General features: G+C 44.7%; 1 protein-coding gene across 1 annotated transcript; it reads left to right on the forward strand.

The window, feature by feature from the left end:
• Positions 1–1,709: 1,709 nt before the first annotated feature.
• LOC109769419 (uncharacterized) lies at positions 1,710–6,357 on the forward strand. The gene is made up of 2 exons (XM_040396597.3): positions 1,710–5,207; positions 5,692–6,357. The coding sequence occupies exons 1-2, from the start codon at positions 2,258–2,260 to the stop codon at positions 6,084–6,086; spliced, it is 3,345 nt and encodes a 1,114-aa protein (XP_040252531.1). The 5' UTR covers positions 1,710–2,257; the 3' UTR covers positions 6,087–6,357.
• The last annotated feature ends 10,501 nt before the right edge of the window (positions 6,358–16,858 follow it).

Genomic DNA, 16,858 nt, shown 5'->3' on the forward strand with positions numbered 1-16,858 from the left:
GTGTGGTGCCTAAGAGGACCAGCCCACACGCCTGTGTGTGGGCAAAACAACTAGCGCCCACACGCCTTTTTTCCCCTCCCGGTCCCTCTTACACGCGTGCGTGTGGGCAAAATAGATAACGCCCACACGCCCGGTACGTCAGGCCTCGTACCTCGTGGTCCCGCACGCCCCACGTGACACTTTACCGCGCGCCCGCAGTTGCCATGGGCCGGACCCTCGTCCATGTTCGTTTAAGTGCAGTTGCCATGTCGCTGAACTACGGTTGCCATGTCGGACAACTACAGTTGCCATGTTTGCTCAACTGCAGTTGCCATGTTTGCTCAACTGCAGTTGCCATCTCAGGTCAAAGTTCCAGATTGCCCTTTTTTTGGACAACTACAGCTGTTGCCATGTGTGGTCTGGTCTACTGCAGTTGCCATGATTTCAAAACTTTAGGAGTTGCCACCTACTAACACTAGGCAGTTGCCATGTAGCGCTACAAAAAAAAGCATGGCAAAAAAACATGTTCGGGTAAAAGAGAGAGTTGCCATGTGCTCACAAGCACGCTAGGGCAGTTGCCATGTAAAAAGAAAGAATTGCCATCTGCTTACGTGCACGCTAGGGCAGTTTGCCATGTACCATGCAAAATATATGGTAACTGACATGTTCGGGGTAAAAAAAAAGAGTTGCCATCTTCTTGCAATCACACTAGGACATTTGCCATATACACTGCAAAACGCATGACAACTGGCAGCTTGGGTGTGGGAGATGAGGCGGGCGTGTGGGCGAGATGACAAACGCCCACACACCAGCCCTTATGCGTGACTGAAAACTGTTGTGTGGGCGAACTGCTAAACGCCCACACACCGGCCCCTCCGTGTGGTAAAATGGATGTGTGAGCGACCTCTCTCACACACCACACACGCGCCTTGTCCTACGTGACACATAAAATCGGCCAAAACGTGTCACGATTCGTGCAGATACTGCTAGACGGCGATGGAGGCGTGTGGTTGAGATGGCTAACGCCCACACGTGTGGGCGTTAACATTTCCGAATTAGAAACCCTTGCGTTCTCTGGTTCCATTCCGTACATTGTTGTAGCTGCAGTGCTGCACTAGTAGATTACTAGCGGACGAAGAAATACAGTCAGGAGCTGAGAACAGCAGCGGCTCAGAGCGAAATTCGGTAAAGAAAAAGGATGGCGAAGTGGAGAAGGCGAGAGAACATGGGAGGATCGGAGAATGATTTGCTTGCATTAGAGCCCTTGGTCTCGCCCACGAATCGAGCGCCTCGTGCCAAATTTAAAACTAAACCTTACTACTACGTCATGTGTCCACGCGCCAATTTTCTAAAACGCTATGTTGGCATTGATCAATCCATGCACAACACGTAAATATTAATTTGAACAAGGAAATGTGAGTTATACTCAATGAAAATTAAACTATGCCATTGAAAATTTCTTTTAAATGTTTATCGGACGGTATATATTTTGTGACATATAGCTAATATTCATTGACCAAATTAATTAAAAACAACTAAAACACATGAGGGGCCCGAATGGAGGGTATACCTCTTTCCGTGACAAACTAAAGTGAGGAATTTAACCTAAATAAAAATATAAAAGGAAAAGGAAAGGACAACACAAAAAAGATTTTTTAGCAAAAGGAAAAGAAAATGACAACACAAAATAGTATTAGGAGTCTTGAGAGAATCCGTGGGCCAGTTCATGTAGTCCAGCCCATTATCTTTCAGAGGGGACTTGGGCCGATTCGAGCCTCGGCAGAGCACGGGAGCACGCCAAAGCGGCGGCGGCGGCGCCGCCGCCGGCTTAGTGGCGAGTCGGCCAACGACGGAGGTTGCTGGCTATGATGGGGACTCCGAGGTCGGGAGCGAAGAAAGCTGGTCCAGAAGGGAGACGCCGAGATTGGGAGATACTGCTCCCTCTCCGGTTGCAGACAGTAGCTACGCTTGACACCAATGTCGCCGCAGAGTCGCGGCGGCCGGCGGGCTCGCCACAAATGCAGGTGATTCGGAGGAGGTCGCGTTCATCCTCCAGCTGCGGTGTCCACGCGGGAAGTAACTGCTCGTCCATTGCCTCTGCGTCGTCCATTTGGACTTGGGGTCACCGAATCAGTTGCTCAACAAGCAGAGCATGGATAAAGGGGGCATACAACTGCAATTCAGCATATACTACATCTTGTCTTGTTGAATTTGTTTTTACAACTAGGTGCACTTTTTTTGCTGACCTATCCAATGTTTATGCTCTTTTCAGGAACAAATGGGGCTGATTTCATGGCATCGTTTGCTTCTCTTCTCCAACCTAGTCTCGCTCTGTTGCGGTTTGAGTTCAGATGGCCATGCCCTTCTGGCTCTCTCCAGGAGGCTCATACTACCTGATACCATAAGCTCGAACTGGAGTTCTTCTGATACAACTCCCTGTGGATGGAAGGGAGTTCAGTGTGAGATGAACAATGTGGTTCACCTCAATCTATCATACTACAAAGTTTCTGGTTCAATTGGTCCCGAGGTAGGGCGTATGAAGTACCTGCGGCAACTCGATCTGTCAAGCAACAACATCTCCGGTCCGATCCCTCATGAATTAGGCAATTGTGTTCTGCTTGATCTGCTTGATCTGTCAGGTAACAGCCTTTCCGGTGGAATTCCGACATCCCTCATGAACCTAAAGAAGCTTTCACAGCTCGGTTTGTACAGCAACTCCCTCAGTGGAGAGATACCCGAGGGGCTGTTCAAGAACCGGTTTCTGGAGCGGGTGTATCTCCAAGACAATAAACTCAGTGGCTCTATCCCTTCATCAGTTGGTGAAATGAAGAGTCTGAAGTACTTTAGGTTGGATGGGAACATGTTGTCCGGAGCTCTGCCGGACTCAATTGGCAACTGCACCAAGTTGGAGAATCTATATCTATACGGTAATAAACTGAATGGGAGTCTTCCGAGATCATTGAGCAACATCAAAGGGCTCGTGCTCTTTGAAGCCAACAACAACAGTTTTACAGGTGACATCTCTTTCAGATTCAAGAGCTGCAAGCTTGAAGTGTTTGTGCTATCTTGGAATCAGATCAGTGGGGAAATCCCGGGGTGGCTGGGAAATTGTAGCAGCTTAATCAGACTTGCATTTCTCCACAACCGTCTCTCTGGCCAGATACCGACTTCACTCGGTTTATTGAAAAAACTATCAATCCTTATACTTACCCAGAATTCTTTGTCTGGGCTGATCCCTCCTGAGATTGGTAGCTGTCGGTCGCTGGTGTGGCTGGAGCTGGACGCAAACCAGCTCGAGGGCACCGTCCCGAAACAGCTGGCTAATCTGCGTAACTTGCAGCAGCTATTTCTGTTTGAGAATCGCCTCAGTGGGGAGTTCCCTCAGGATATTTGGGGCATCCAAGGCCTCGAATCCGTCCTTCTGTACAACAACAGCTTATCTGGGGGCCTACCTCCAATGTCGGCCGAGTTGAAGCACCTAAAGTTCGTCAAACTACAGGATAATTTGTTCACTGGAGTCATACCACCAGGATTTGGGATTAACAGCCCTTTAGTAGAGATTGACTTCACAAATAATAGGTTTGTTGGTGGAATCCCGCCGAACATTTGTTCGGGTAAAAGATTGACAGCTTGGAATTTGGGGCATAATTTTCTCAATGGTACCATACCGTTCACTGTTGCTAGCTGCCCAAGTTTAGAACGAGTTCGACTCCATAACAACAATCTCAGTGGGCAAGTTCCGCAATTCCGAGACTGTGCAAATCTGCGGTACATAGATTTGAGTCACAATTCCTTAAGTGGTCATATTCCTGCAAGCTTGGGCAGGTGTGCTAACATTACAGCGATAAACTGGTCTCAAAACAAGCTTGGTGGTCCAATACCACCTGAACTCGGACAATTAGTGAAGTTGGAAAGTCTTGACCTCTCCCACAACAGCCTAGAGGGGGCAATTCCTGCACAGATTTCCAGTTGCTCGAAGTTGCACTTGTTTGATTTGAGTTTCAACTCTTTGAATGGTTCTGCACTCACAACAGTATGCAAGCTGGAGTTTATGTTAAATCTGCGGCTACAGGGGAATAGATTAAGTGGAGGCATTCCAGATTGTATCTCGCAGTTACATGGGCTAGTCGAGCTACAACTTGGCGGCAATGTTCTTGGGGGTCATCTCCCTTCAGCATTAGGAACTTTGAAAAGATTGAGTACTGCACTAAACCTTAGCAGCAATGGGCTGGAGGGCAGCATTCCATCTCAATTACGCTTCTTGGTGGATCTTGCAAGCTTAGATTTGTCTGGTAATAATCTAAGTGGGGATCTTGCTCCGTTAGGAAGTCTACATGCATTGTATACCTTGAATCTTTCGAATAACAGATTCAGCGGGCCAGTGCCAGAGAATCTTGTACAATTTATTAATTCCACACCAAGTCCATTCAGTGGAAATTCAGATCTCTGTGTGTCTTGCCATGATGATGATTCTTCTTGCAAGGGAGCTAATGTTTTGGAACCTTGTAGTTCATTGAGGAGAAGAGGAGTACATGGCCGCGTCAAGATAGCTATGATATGTCTTGGTTCAGTTTTTGTTGGTGCGTTTCTGATACTCTGTATCTTTCTGAAATACAGAGGTTCCAAGACTAAACCTGAGGGAGAGTTAAATCCATTTTTTGGGGAGTCATCTTCTAAATTAAATGAGGTTTTGGAATCAACTGAAAACTTTGATGACAAGTACATCATCGGCACAGGTGGCCAAGGAACTGTATACAAGGCAACATTGAGGTCAGGAGAAGTATATGCCGTGAAGAAGCTTGTGGGTCATGCACACAAGATTTTGCATGGAAGCATGATAAGGGAGATGAATACGCTTGGTCAAATTAGGCATAGGAACTTAGTAAAACTAAAGGATGTTTTGTTCAGGCGTGAGTATGGGTTGATCCTCTATGAATTTATGGACAATGGTAGCCTTTATGATGTTCTGCATGGGACTGAGGCAGCTCCAGTTCTAGAGTGGAGGACACGGTATGACATAGCTCTTGGTACAGCACATGGTTTAGCTTATCTCCACAATGACTGCCACCCAGCCATTATTCACCGTGACATTAAACCGAAAAATATACTGTTGGATAAGGACATGGTGCCACATATTTCAGACTTTGGCATTGCAAAGCTTATCGACCTGTCTCCTGCTGCTTCAGAAACTACTGGAATCGTTGGCACTGTTGGGTATATGGCCCCAGGTATGAATGTTAAAAATATGGCGCATGCTTTTCTTGACTTGGTCAATTAATCATTTCATATTTTTATTCTATTCTTTTGAACATCCTGAATCTGATATCATGTTACGTGTTTGTTAAAGATAAGAACATCAGAACCTTGATCTGTTTCTACATAAATTTTATCCAGTTCCTTGTGAAAATTTAGATTATTCAAGGAAGAAAACAGTAATTTTGGTTGTTTCAATGCAGTCATGCATAATAGTTGGCTCATCGTTTGACAAATAGTAGAACATGAAGTACAAGCGAAAGGCTTGCTAAATCTGTAAATACACTGATAATGGGCATTTGTATTACATATGTAATACAGTAATAGGCCTGTAAATATGTGCACATTGAAAAACTAATGAACATATACAGCCACAACTTCTGCTCATACTTTTGAATTGGGAATTAAGTTGCATTGTATTACTTACATGTATCTAATGGGCCTTATGGTTTCTGGCAGAGATGGCATTTTCAACCAGGAGTACCATTGAGTTCGACGTGTACAGCTACGGAGTCGTATTACTTGAATTGATTACCAGAAAGATGGCCCTGGATCCCTCGTTCCCTCACGATGTGGACCTAGTCAGCTGGGTATCCTCCACCCTGAATGAGGGCAACGTGATCGAGTCCGTGTGCGACCCTGCCCTAATGCGTGAGGTATGTGGCACTGCTGAACTGGAGGAAGTATGCAGTGTGCTGTCGATAGCCCTTAGATGCACCGCGGAGGACGCAAGACAGAGGCCTTCCATGATGGATGTTGTGAAAGAGCTGACACGTGCTAGGCATGATGTTGTATCGCTACCGAAGCAGGCGATGTCTGGTTCCAGCAGTTCCTGTCAAAACCTGGCAACCTGATGTTTTGCTTCAGCAGTTGTAGCAAGGGCTTGTTTGGTTCATATAGGAAAAGTAGAGGAAAATTATAGGAACAGGAGAATTTCTTTTAGTAGCACTGTTCATTCATTTGGTTCAAAGGGAAAATATAGAATTTCCTTTGATCCCTCTTTTAAAGGAAAAATGCAGGAATTTTACAATCCAGTTGAACCTCGTTTTAGAATCTCTACACATGAAGTATTAGACATGAGTCTTTAGTGGTATAATATCATCTTAATTATACCTTTTCACTTTATTTGACTTTGATTTGACTGTGTTTGCTAGTAGGATTTATGTGGTTTTCATATTCTTGCGAACCAAACGCAAGTTTACATAATTGCTGAGTTTCCGAATCCTCTGTTCTCTATTCCTATCACAATCCTGCATGTTTCCTATTTCTACGCTTTTAGAATCTTGTGAATCAAAGACGCCCCAATAAGACATACAGTAACAATCTTGGGTTCTGCTCCTCTGCAGTACGGTTGTTACTGTATGCATGCTGCAGCTCATAAATCTGTCGTCCATTCCAATCTAAAGGCTCTCCCGCCTTGTAGAGGAGCAGCAGAACTGGAGCGCAAGGTACTCAAGGAGGCCATCAGCATCATACGTCTATGAAGCTCAACGATTCGTGGCTGCAGGCTGCAGCTCCGCCAGCGCCATGCGTTTCACAATGTCACACAAAGAGGTGCCTGGACGGGGAGTGATGTCCGACGACCTTGTTTGTGTTTGGTAACCGGTTGGTTCTTCTTGTTGCATTTTTCCTGAACATCTAGAGATGGGCAACGGAAAAAAAAATCAACCACTGAACTCTAGAACAGAAATGAGAGGAGCTGATCAGCAAAAAAATAAAAATAAATAACAGTTGACTAGGAGCTATGGAAGAGGATGAAACTCCATCCACGTTCAAGATCATCCTGGCGGTCTTGTCCTCGTCGGCCCACGACCACGAGTGTCGCTGCGTCACCCTTCCCAGTCACAGTGCCCCTTGTCGCAAACATGTCTGTTCTTGAACAAGGTGATACGAACGACACACAAATCTGCGCATACTCCCGCGACAAATCTGACAAGGTAAACATGCCTCTCCGCTGCTTCAACCAAGCGTCACGAACTCGTTCAAGCAGTTTTGCCGAAGCAAGGTCGACCGCCAAGGCATCTCATCACCAGGCTCCTCCAAGGACGGGTCGATGTGGACACGAAGGGTCTCGAGGGAAGGCGTCCTTTCGAGTAGGAGACATGGGCCATGAGACATCCCGGGACGAAGGATTCAAAATTTCTGACATGAACCAGGTTGAATTACTTCACGAGGAGTCAAATTTCTGACATCAACTGGATTAATCCTCGCACCACGATCTCCCATAGCACCACAGACGAGCTAAATGTGAGACTTCATATAAATTTTGCAATGAACAAAGTGTGATCTCTCAAAGACAAGTGGAGGGCCGACATAGAAATGTTGAGGGGCAGAAGGTGGTGGTGGTGTGTGTAATTCCAACTGGCTTGCTTGTAAGTAGGTGCAGGAAGACACTACCATCGACCTTGATTGGAGTCTCTACCATTTGTGAGGCGGAAGCGTCATCGCTATGGGACGAAAGCGAAAGAGCTTCACAACTATGTTGGTGATGGCCCATTTCGACGCTATAATCTAACATCGTTTTATCGATGTCGGTGGGTGAGTAAATCTTCATGGCTTGGCCGGAATTCTCTGGCCACACCCTTTTTTCTCGGCCATCACACTCTTAAGGCGGTGAAGCCCTTAGAAAGAGTCCTTGGCTCCTATAGCAATTGAAAGGGTCGAGGCAAAACCTAAAGGGTGAGTGAATAGGTCTACTACACATTGTAGCTCCTTTTCTTTACAGGTAAGGCTTGGGGGAATATAAGGTTACCTTGATGTAACTACGGTGAGGACAACTTATATGATACTTGCAAGGTCACATGACCAAAGATAAACAATAGCAAGTGACAAAGATCAGGTATAAAGATAACCAAGTCATGCAGAGACGAAGATGTATCCCAATGTTCCACTTCTTTAAAGGGAAGCTAATCACCGTTGGAGAGTTGGGGCACCACAAAGACCCATTTTCTTCTTCTTGAGCCACCACCACAAAGACGATGCTCAACCACTAGTTGTTCACCTTGGGGTGGCCACAAAATCCATACAAACTCCTGGGATATCAATAAGCTTGGATTCTTATCAATGACTCCTACCACCCAGGAGTTTCCAACTTTCAATAACAAGACAAGTGTAAAGGGGCGTGGAGTTTCTACACCCAGGAGCAAATGCTCCTGGTGTGAACAGAAAATTCAAAAAAGTTCAAAAAAATCTGAATTTTTTTATGGCATACTTTCACAAATGTTTGTTGTGCATGCAAAAATTCATCGCAAAATCACATTGTTGGAAGGCGTGGTAAAAAAAATCGATGCTCTGAAAATGTTACTTACAAAAGCATTTTGGAGCTTTGATTTTTTTTCTTGCACGACTTCCACGAATGTGATTTCGCGATGAAATTTTGCAGGCACAACAAACATTTGTGTAAGTATGTCACAAAAAAATTCAGAATTTTTTGAATTATTTTTCTATTTTTATGTTACTATTCACACCAGGAGCATTTGCTCTTGGGTATAGAAAGGTACTTTCGAGTGTAAAGCTTCTAATCTTCCTCAAAACAAGAAAGTGAATGGTCAAACACAGGGTAATGGATGAACCTTGCTAGAGTTAGCTCCTCTCTAAAATCTCTACAAAAAATTAAATGATTAGGGTTGGCAGAGAATGGGAAAAGCTTGGATGAAGTAGATCTGGAATAGAATGATCAAGGAGTACCCTATCCAAAGTGGGAAGGGGTATTCATAGATGGGGTTGGAAACTAGCCATTGTTTGCAGAACTTGCACATCCAGATAGTCCGACCTAAAGGCCCCGGAGAATACATATGTACAAACTGTGTCTGTTCGAGCTTGGAACTGAAATTCAAAACTGCTAGTAGAAAGGCATCACCCCGGAAAAGAAATGCAAACCGTCGCCAATGTCGAAACGCAAACCGTCACCAATGTGTGACGAACTCGACGGTACGTAAACTGTAAGTGCATCTAGTGCCACCCCTAGTTGGTTTTGGAGTATTGACGACAAACCTGGTTGAGGGACTAATGTGTTTGTGAGAATTGCAGGATAACACAGGTAGTGGTCCCTCATTGATTCGGTTTACCTACTAGAGATGACCCCTAAAAATGTATGAAGACATTGAAGACAATGGTGGTATGTGAAGACAATCACATCGACGCTTATGACTTGAGAAGACATTCACGTGAAGACTATGGAGTGCGAAGACATAGTTGTTTCGTAGTTTCCTTTTCTTCTTTGTTGAGTCGTAAGAACCACCGTACTGTTAAGTGGGGTCCAAGTGAACAAAGTCAGAGTGACTGAAGTGATGCTCAACCAAATCCTATGTCTTCGAGCGAAGAAAATGAGAGCAAATCTTATCCAGAGCTGGATGAGTCAGCTTTACTTGTAGCCCAAGTCAAGCTGCCGCGTGTGTTTGAAATCTGACCGTTGGAACACGTGTCAGTTCCTTAGTGACCCAGGGTCATTTCGGACAAATCAGGTCGGGTTGCCTAGTGGCTATAAATAGCCCACCCCCTACACCATAAATTGGTGGCTGCTCAGAGTTAGTGCACGGCTTTTGTCGTTTGAGAGCAACCCACCTCCGAAGCTTTTGAGAGAGAGAGAGAGAGAGAGAGATCCTTGCGAGGACAAAGCCAAAACACCCAGAGCCAAAGAGTGTTAGGCATCACTGAAGTCTTTCTGTCCACGTGACCTGAAGACTTGTTACACTTGAGGACTGTGAATCCTCCAGCCAGTTAGGCGTCGCGTTCTGAGCATCCAAGAGTCATTGTGGATTGCCGGTGAACGAAGTCTGTGAAGGTTCGAAAGTCTACCTTGAAGACTTACCAGAGTGATTGGGCGAGGACTGGGTGTCCTTAGCTCAAGGGGAATAAGGTGAAGATGCGGTCTTCTGAGTTGAATCTCAGCCTCCCTAACCAGACGTACAGTTGTCACAGCAACTAGAACTGGTCCAACAAATCCTTGTCCTCACCAAGAGACTGGTTCTATCTTTTCCCTCTCTTTACTTACAGTTTGTCTTCGTGAAGTCATTGCCTGCTTGCACTATCTGTTTGACTTCTCGGTGTAACTACTTGTTCTGATTGGCTTCATACTATCTTCCATTCTGATCTATACTGCCTAGCTGCTAATAGTCTTCGTGCTTTCACTTCATTGAATACTTGACTATGGCTTGCCTAGTGTAGTCTACCTTCCGCTGCATGTTAATAGGCTCATTGCTATTGTTTGTCTTCGAAACTTCCATGTTTTGAGGACTTTCCTAAAAATCGCCTATTCACCCCCCTCTAGTCGATAACAAGCACTTTCAATTGGTATCAGAGCAAGGTACTCCATTGTTCTGTGTGATTTGGTTTAACCACCTGGAGTTTTAGCTATGTCGACTGCAGGGATAATCAAAGTCTCCGCTGCGTGCCCTGTCTTCGATGGCACTGATTACCCCTACTGGAAGAATAAGATGCGCATGCATCTTGAAGCCATTGATGTCGATCTATGGTATGTCGTCAAGAACGGCATTCCCAAGATTGCTGAAGGTGTCACCCCTGCTGATGTCAAGAAGTTCGTCCAACTGGATTCTACTGCGAAGAACATCATCTGCGGTCATCTGACCAGAGGACAGTATGGCCGTGTGAGCGCTTTGGAAACTTCGAAGCTAGTCTGGGGCTGGCTCTCCAAGGTCAACGAAGGCGTCTCAACCCAGAGAGATCAAAGGACCAGTGTTCTTCGCAACCTCTTCAACCGCTTCAAGAGAAATGACAATGAGAATGTCCAGCTCACGTTTGATCGCCTCACTGACATCACAAATGAGCTTCATGCTCTCGGCGCCACTGAGATCACCAAGCATGAAATCGTCAAGACACTCCTGAGATCACTTGACAGCTCGTTTGACACCCTAGCCCTAATGATTCAAGAATGCCCTAACTTCAAGACACTCGATCCGTCTGACATACTTGAGAGGCTCAACACACATGAGTTTCAGCTATCTGAGAAAAGAGACATTTATGGTCCCAACTATGGCCGAACTCGCACTTTGAAGGCAAAGGTTGTTTCCTCATCTGAAGAAGAATCTAACTGCAGTTCTGGTGATCCTGAAGACATTGGAAAGGAGCTTGCTATGCTTGTGAAGAAGTTTCAGAAGTTCACCAAGAAGAAAGGCTTCAGAAAGTCTTCACGATCCAGCTCAAGAAATGATGAAGCTTCTACTCATGACCACAAGAAGAGAACATGCCACAAGTGCAAGAAACCTGGTCACTACATCTTTGAGTGTCCACAGTGGGACAATGAAAACAAGAAGAAGAAAAAGAGCAAGGAATATGATTCTGATGACAAGAAGAAGAAGAAATCCTCAAAGTCTTCTTCCAAATCTTCATCGAGTCTTCATCACACAAGAAGAGCTCATCTGGCAAGGCTCATGCTTTTGTTGGCAAGGAGATGGATTCAGAGGAGGAGTCTGCTTCTGAGGAGGCGGAGGTGGAGTCTGAGGAGGAGTCTGACTCTGGCGTTGCAAGTCTGGCTCTAGCTACAACCTACTTTGCCAAGTCCATCTTCAACACTGAAGACAATGGCTCCATCACCAAAGCTGATGCTAATGACAAGGACGACTCCGCTCCCACCTACTGCCTCATGGCACGTGGTGCCAAGGTAAACTCACACGATGCTTACTTTCAAACATCAAGCGAAGATGAATCTGGTTGTGAATCCAAACCCAGCTACAAAACACTTGCTAAAATTGCAACTGAACAACAGAAAGCTATGGAACATATTCAAAAACTGTTAGACAAAAGCGATAACCTGTTGGACGCGGAAATGACCCGATCTCAATCCTTAATTGAAGACATAAAAAATCTTCATGTTAAGTACGAGGAACTTGAAATTCGTCATGAAACGCTCTCAACAACTCATGAAAAGCTTTCCTACGATTATCTTCAAAGGAAGCAAGAACTTGAGAAATTGAGAGAGGCTCATGAAGATCTTCAAAAAGAGAATGAGTCACTTCGCGCTCAACAGATCAGTCCCGCTCAGGAAGGATTTGAACCACCATGTCTAAAATGCCTTGAGCGTGATAACGCTACTTCTTTTGCTGAATGTTCTACTGCTGCTACTGGTGCAATATCTTCAACTGTTGATGTGGTAACTAACCCCTCTGCTGAGGATGCCACTACTATTGCTGATGAAAATGCTAGGTTGAAGATATTGCTTGAGACAGGGATGTACAAAAGTCTCAAAGGGCATCAGACACTGTGCGATGTCCTCAAAAAGCAGATTCTGAACCGAAACCCTAGAAAAGAGGGTGTTGGGTTCGAGAGGAAAATGAATGTTGATAGTTTTACTGGAAGCCTGAGCAGTACCCCAAAACCACATGGGTTGCTGCAAAGGGACCTTCAGTGGATCCATCCACCTTATCTGGCTTCACTTGTGCTAATCCTATTATCATTGATGAATTCTTTGATGCAAACTATAAACTGTTTAAGAATCAGAATGGTGAAGTGTTTGCCAGGTATATTGGTACTAACTGCAGGAATGGACCACCTATGAAGAAGATCTTGGTGCCCCAAAAGTGTCTTGAGAATCTTCCTGCGAATGTCATCATAACACCACGGGGGAAGAAGACAAACCCCAGACCAAAGGCTTCATATGGCCCAAAGGATTCATACAGACACATGACTCACCTGAGTCACCCTAACGCCAATGTTTTGCACGGAAATCATACTCAAACTTATGAATATGAGCGTGTGTCATCAAACCGCTATGTTCATAAGACTAAGAACTATTCTGCTTATTCATATGAGTACTATTCACCTCCTGCAAGGCTATTTGCTAGGGCTCCAAAGCCAAAGTTCTCAGATGCTGCACTTAGACTCATTGCTTCTAAGCCACCCCTGGAAATGTGGGTGGTTAAGAAAAAATAACTTTCTTTTGCAGGGAAAGGTCTCCAGCCGGAAATCAAAGGTGTCTGATGCTATTGCTGGGGACCTAAAACATCTTGTGGGGCGCAAGATAAAATGCCCAAATGGTCTTACTATGTATTTTGTTCCTGAATTGCTTGCCAATCATCCTATCAGTCCTAACCTTGTTCTGAGCTTTGATAATCCTCTTGTCGTCAAATGTTTATGCTTCACAATACTCTTGGTGAAGCCTATCCCCCTAACTGTACTATAGGGTAGGACACCTCATGCTTCAGAATGGATTATGGACAGCGGATGCACTAATCATATGACTGGTGATCGAAGTCTTCTCATGGACTCAACCTTACGTCCATCAGACAAGATTCACATCACATTTGTTGACACTGGTAAAAGCAAGGTATGGGGTCTAGGTAGAGTTGCAATCTCAAAGGATCAGCACATGGATAAAGTGATGCTTGTTGAATCCCTGGGTTTCAACTTAATGTCTGTCTCAATGCTTTGTGACTTGAACATGATTGTGATATTTTGAAAATATCGTTGCCTTGTACTAATGGAATCTGACAAGTCTCTAGTCTTTGAAAGGTATCGAAAAGATGATTTGTACATGGTAGATTCCTCAGCAGGACCACAGTTGGTCGTATGTCTACTAGCAAAGGCTTCAGAGTGCTGGCTCTGGCATCGGAGGCTAGGACATGCAGGCATGAGGAATCTGTACACTCTCGCGAAGAAGAAACACATCATAGGCATCGAGGGCGTCAAGTTCAAGAAGGATCATCTGTGCGGTGCCTGTGAAGCTGGGAAGATGACGAGGGCCAAGCATCCCTCGAAGACAATCATGATGACATCTCAACCCTTCGAGCTGCTACACATGGACTTATTTGGCCCTACTCACTACTCTACTCTCACTACTACTGCTTGTCTCTATGGCTTCGTCATTGTTGATGATTATTCAAGATATACGTGGGTGCATATAATCCTCTACAAGACTGAAGTGCAGGATGTCTTCAGACGCTTCGCCAACCGTGCCATGAATAACTATGGCGTCAAGATCAAGCATATCTAAAGTGACAACGGCACAAAGTTCAAGAACATCGGCCTCGACCTTTACCTGGATACATTGGGCATCACTCATGAGTTCTCCGCTTCGTACACTCCTCAGCAGAATGGCATCGTGGAGCGCAAGAACCGAACCCTCATTGAGATGGCTCGGACGATGCTTGATGAATACAAGACTCCAAGAAAGTTCTGGCCTGAAGCCATTGACACTGCATGCCATGTCATCAACCGTGTTTATCTTCACAAGCTTCTGAAGAAGACTTCCTATGAGCTCCTGACTGGTAAGAAGCCAAACATCAGTTACTTCAGAGTATTTGGTGCTAGGTGCTGGATCAAGGATCCACATCACACTTCAAAATTTGCACCGAAAGCACATGAAGGTTTTATGCTTGGTTACGGAAAGGATTCGCACTCCTACAGAGTCTTCAACCTCTTTCACTATAAAGTGGTTGAAACTTTAGATGTGCGGTTCGATGAGACTAACGGCTCGCAAAGAGAGCACCTGCCAAATGTGCTAGATGAAGTTCCACCTAGTGAATCCATCAAGCTCATGGGAACTGGAGAAATCATACCATCTGAAGCTCAAGCTGAAGAGGAACTTATCATTTCTGCACCTAATCAACCTGAAGACAATGCTCAGCCTGAAGACAATGCTCAAAATGAAGACAATGATCAGCAAGAGCAAAATCTTCGTCCAGTTCATCCTCGTGTTGCTATGAAGTGCAAATTGAGAAGATAATCGATAGCATCAATGCACCTGGTCCACTCACTCGTTCTAGAGCAATACAGCTAGCAAATTTCTGTGGGCACTTTGCATTTGTCTCAATATCTGAACCCAAGAAAGTTGCGGAAGCCTTCATGGAACCTGAATGGATTCAAGCTATTCAAGAAGAGCTTCAACAGTTCAAGCTGAACAATGTGTGGGAATTGGTCAAGCGTCCTGATCCTCGTAAGCACAATATCATTGGCACCAAATGGATATATCGCAACAAGCAAGATGAGCATGGTCAAGTTGTCAGAAACAAGGCTCGTCTCGTTGCTCAAGGATACACTCAAGTTGAAGGGATTGACTTCGACGAAACATTTGCTCCTGTGGCTAGGCTTGAAGCCATTCGCATACTGCTAGCCTACGCAAATCATCACAACATTCTTCTGTATCAAATGGATGTGAAGAGTGCTTTTCTCAATGGCAAGATTGAAGAAGTGTATGTTGCACAATCACCTGGCTGTGAAGATCCAAAACATCCTGATATGGTATACAAGCTTAACAAGGCATTGTATGGCCTCAAACAAGCCCCTCGCGCTTGGTATAACACACTCAAAGACTTCCTGAAGAGCAAAGGCTTCAAACCTGGTTCCCTAGATCCAACACTCTTTATGAAGACATATGATAATGAACTGTTTGTGTGCCAAATATATGTGGACGACATTATCTTCGGATGCACCAACCAGAAATATAGTGATGAGTTTGGACACATGATGCAAGAGCAATATCAGATGTCCATGATGGGTGAACTGAAGTTCTTCCTTGGTCTTCAAATTCATCAGCAAAGGAACGGCATCTTCATATCTCAAGAGAAATATCTCAAAGACTGCCTGAAGAAGTTTGGAATGCAAGACTGCAAAGGTTACATGACGCCAATGCCAACCAAAAGTCATATGGGTCCTGACGCCAATGGTAAAGAGTTCGATCAAAAGGTATACCGCTCCATGATTGGTTCTTTACTTTATTTATGTGCATCTAGGCCAGATATAATGCTTAGTGTTTGCATGTGTGCCCGATTCCAAGTGACACCAAAGGAATCGCATCACTTAGCTGTGAAGCGAATTCTTCGATATTTGGCTTACACTCCAACATTAGGATTATGGTATCCAAAGGGCTCAGAGTTTGATCTAGTTGGATTCTCGGATGCTGATTATGCTGGTGACAAGGTGGATCACAAGTCTACATCAGGCACATGTCACTTTCTGGGACGATCACTTGTCTGTTGGTCTTCCAAGAAGCAGAACTGTGTATCTCTCTCCACTGCTGAATCTGAATACATTGCTGCTGGATCTTGCTGCGCTCAGCTCCTATGGATGAAGCAAACACTCAAGGACTATGGCATCCATCTGAAGCAAGTGCCACTCTACTGCGACAATGAAAGCGCCATCAAGATTGCCAACAACCCAGTTCAGCACTCGAAGACAAAGCACATTGAAATTCGTCATCACTTTCTCAGAGATCATGTCATGAAGGAAGTCAACACTGAAGAGCAATTGGCAGATATCTTCACAAAGCCCTTGGATGAGAAAAGGTTTTGCAAGTTGCGGTGTGAGCTAAATATCTTGGAATCCTCGAATGTCCTGTGATTAGGCACACATCCTAACACTTATGCATGTTGATGACTTAGATGTGCAACACACGAAGTAATGTATATCTTCAATCAATGAAGGCTTACACTCTGAGTGTGAATACATTAATGCGGAATTTGACTTCGGAGTGCCACGATAATTGTGCGCCGTGTCTGGGTCTAATACTTCCTATACGGTGGGTAACGCCACCACCAAATTCTTGTTTGGAGTGTTTTCTCTTGGCGTTACATTTGCTAAGTCTTCGCATTTGATTTATCTTCAACATTGATTTGTCTTCATGATGATCTTCACTTTGTTGATTTAGTCTTACTCAGATATATACATATATTTG

This window comes from Aegilops tauschii, chromosome 7, assembly GCF_002575655.3.
Source record: "Aegilops tauschii subsp. strangulata cultivar AL8/78 chromosome 7, Aet v6.0, whole genome shotgun sequence".
NCBI lineage: Eukaryota > Viridiplantae > Streptophyta > Magnoliopsida > Poales > Poaceae > Aegilops > Aegilops tauschii.

Coding starts and splice junctions, on each gene's coding strand:
- LOC109769419 (XM_040396597.3), top strand. CDS start 2,258: ATGGGGCTGATTTCATGGCATCGTTTGCTTCTCTTCTCCAACCTAGTC. Junction 5,208..5,691: donor TGTTGGGTATATGGCCCCAG/GTATGAATGTTA, acceptor GGTTTCTGGCAG/AGATGGCATTTTCAACCAGG.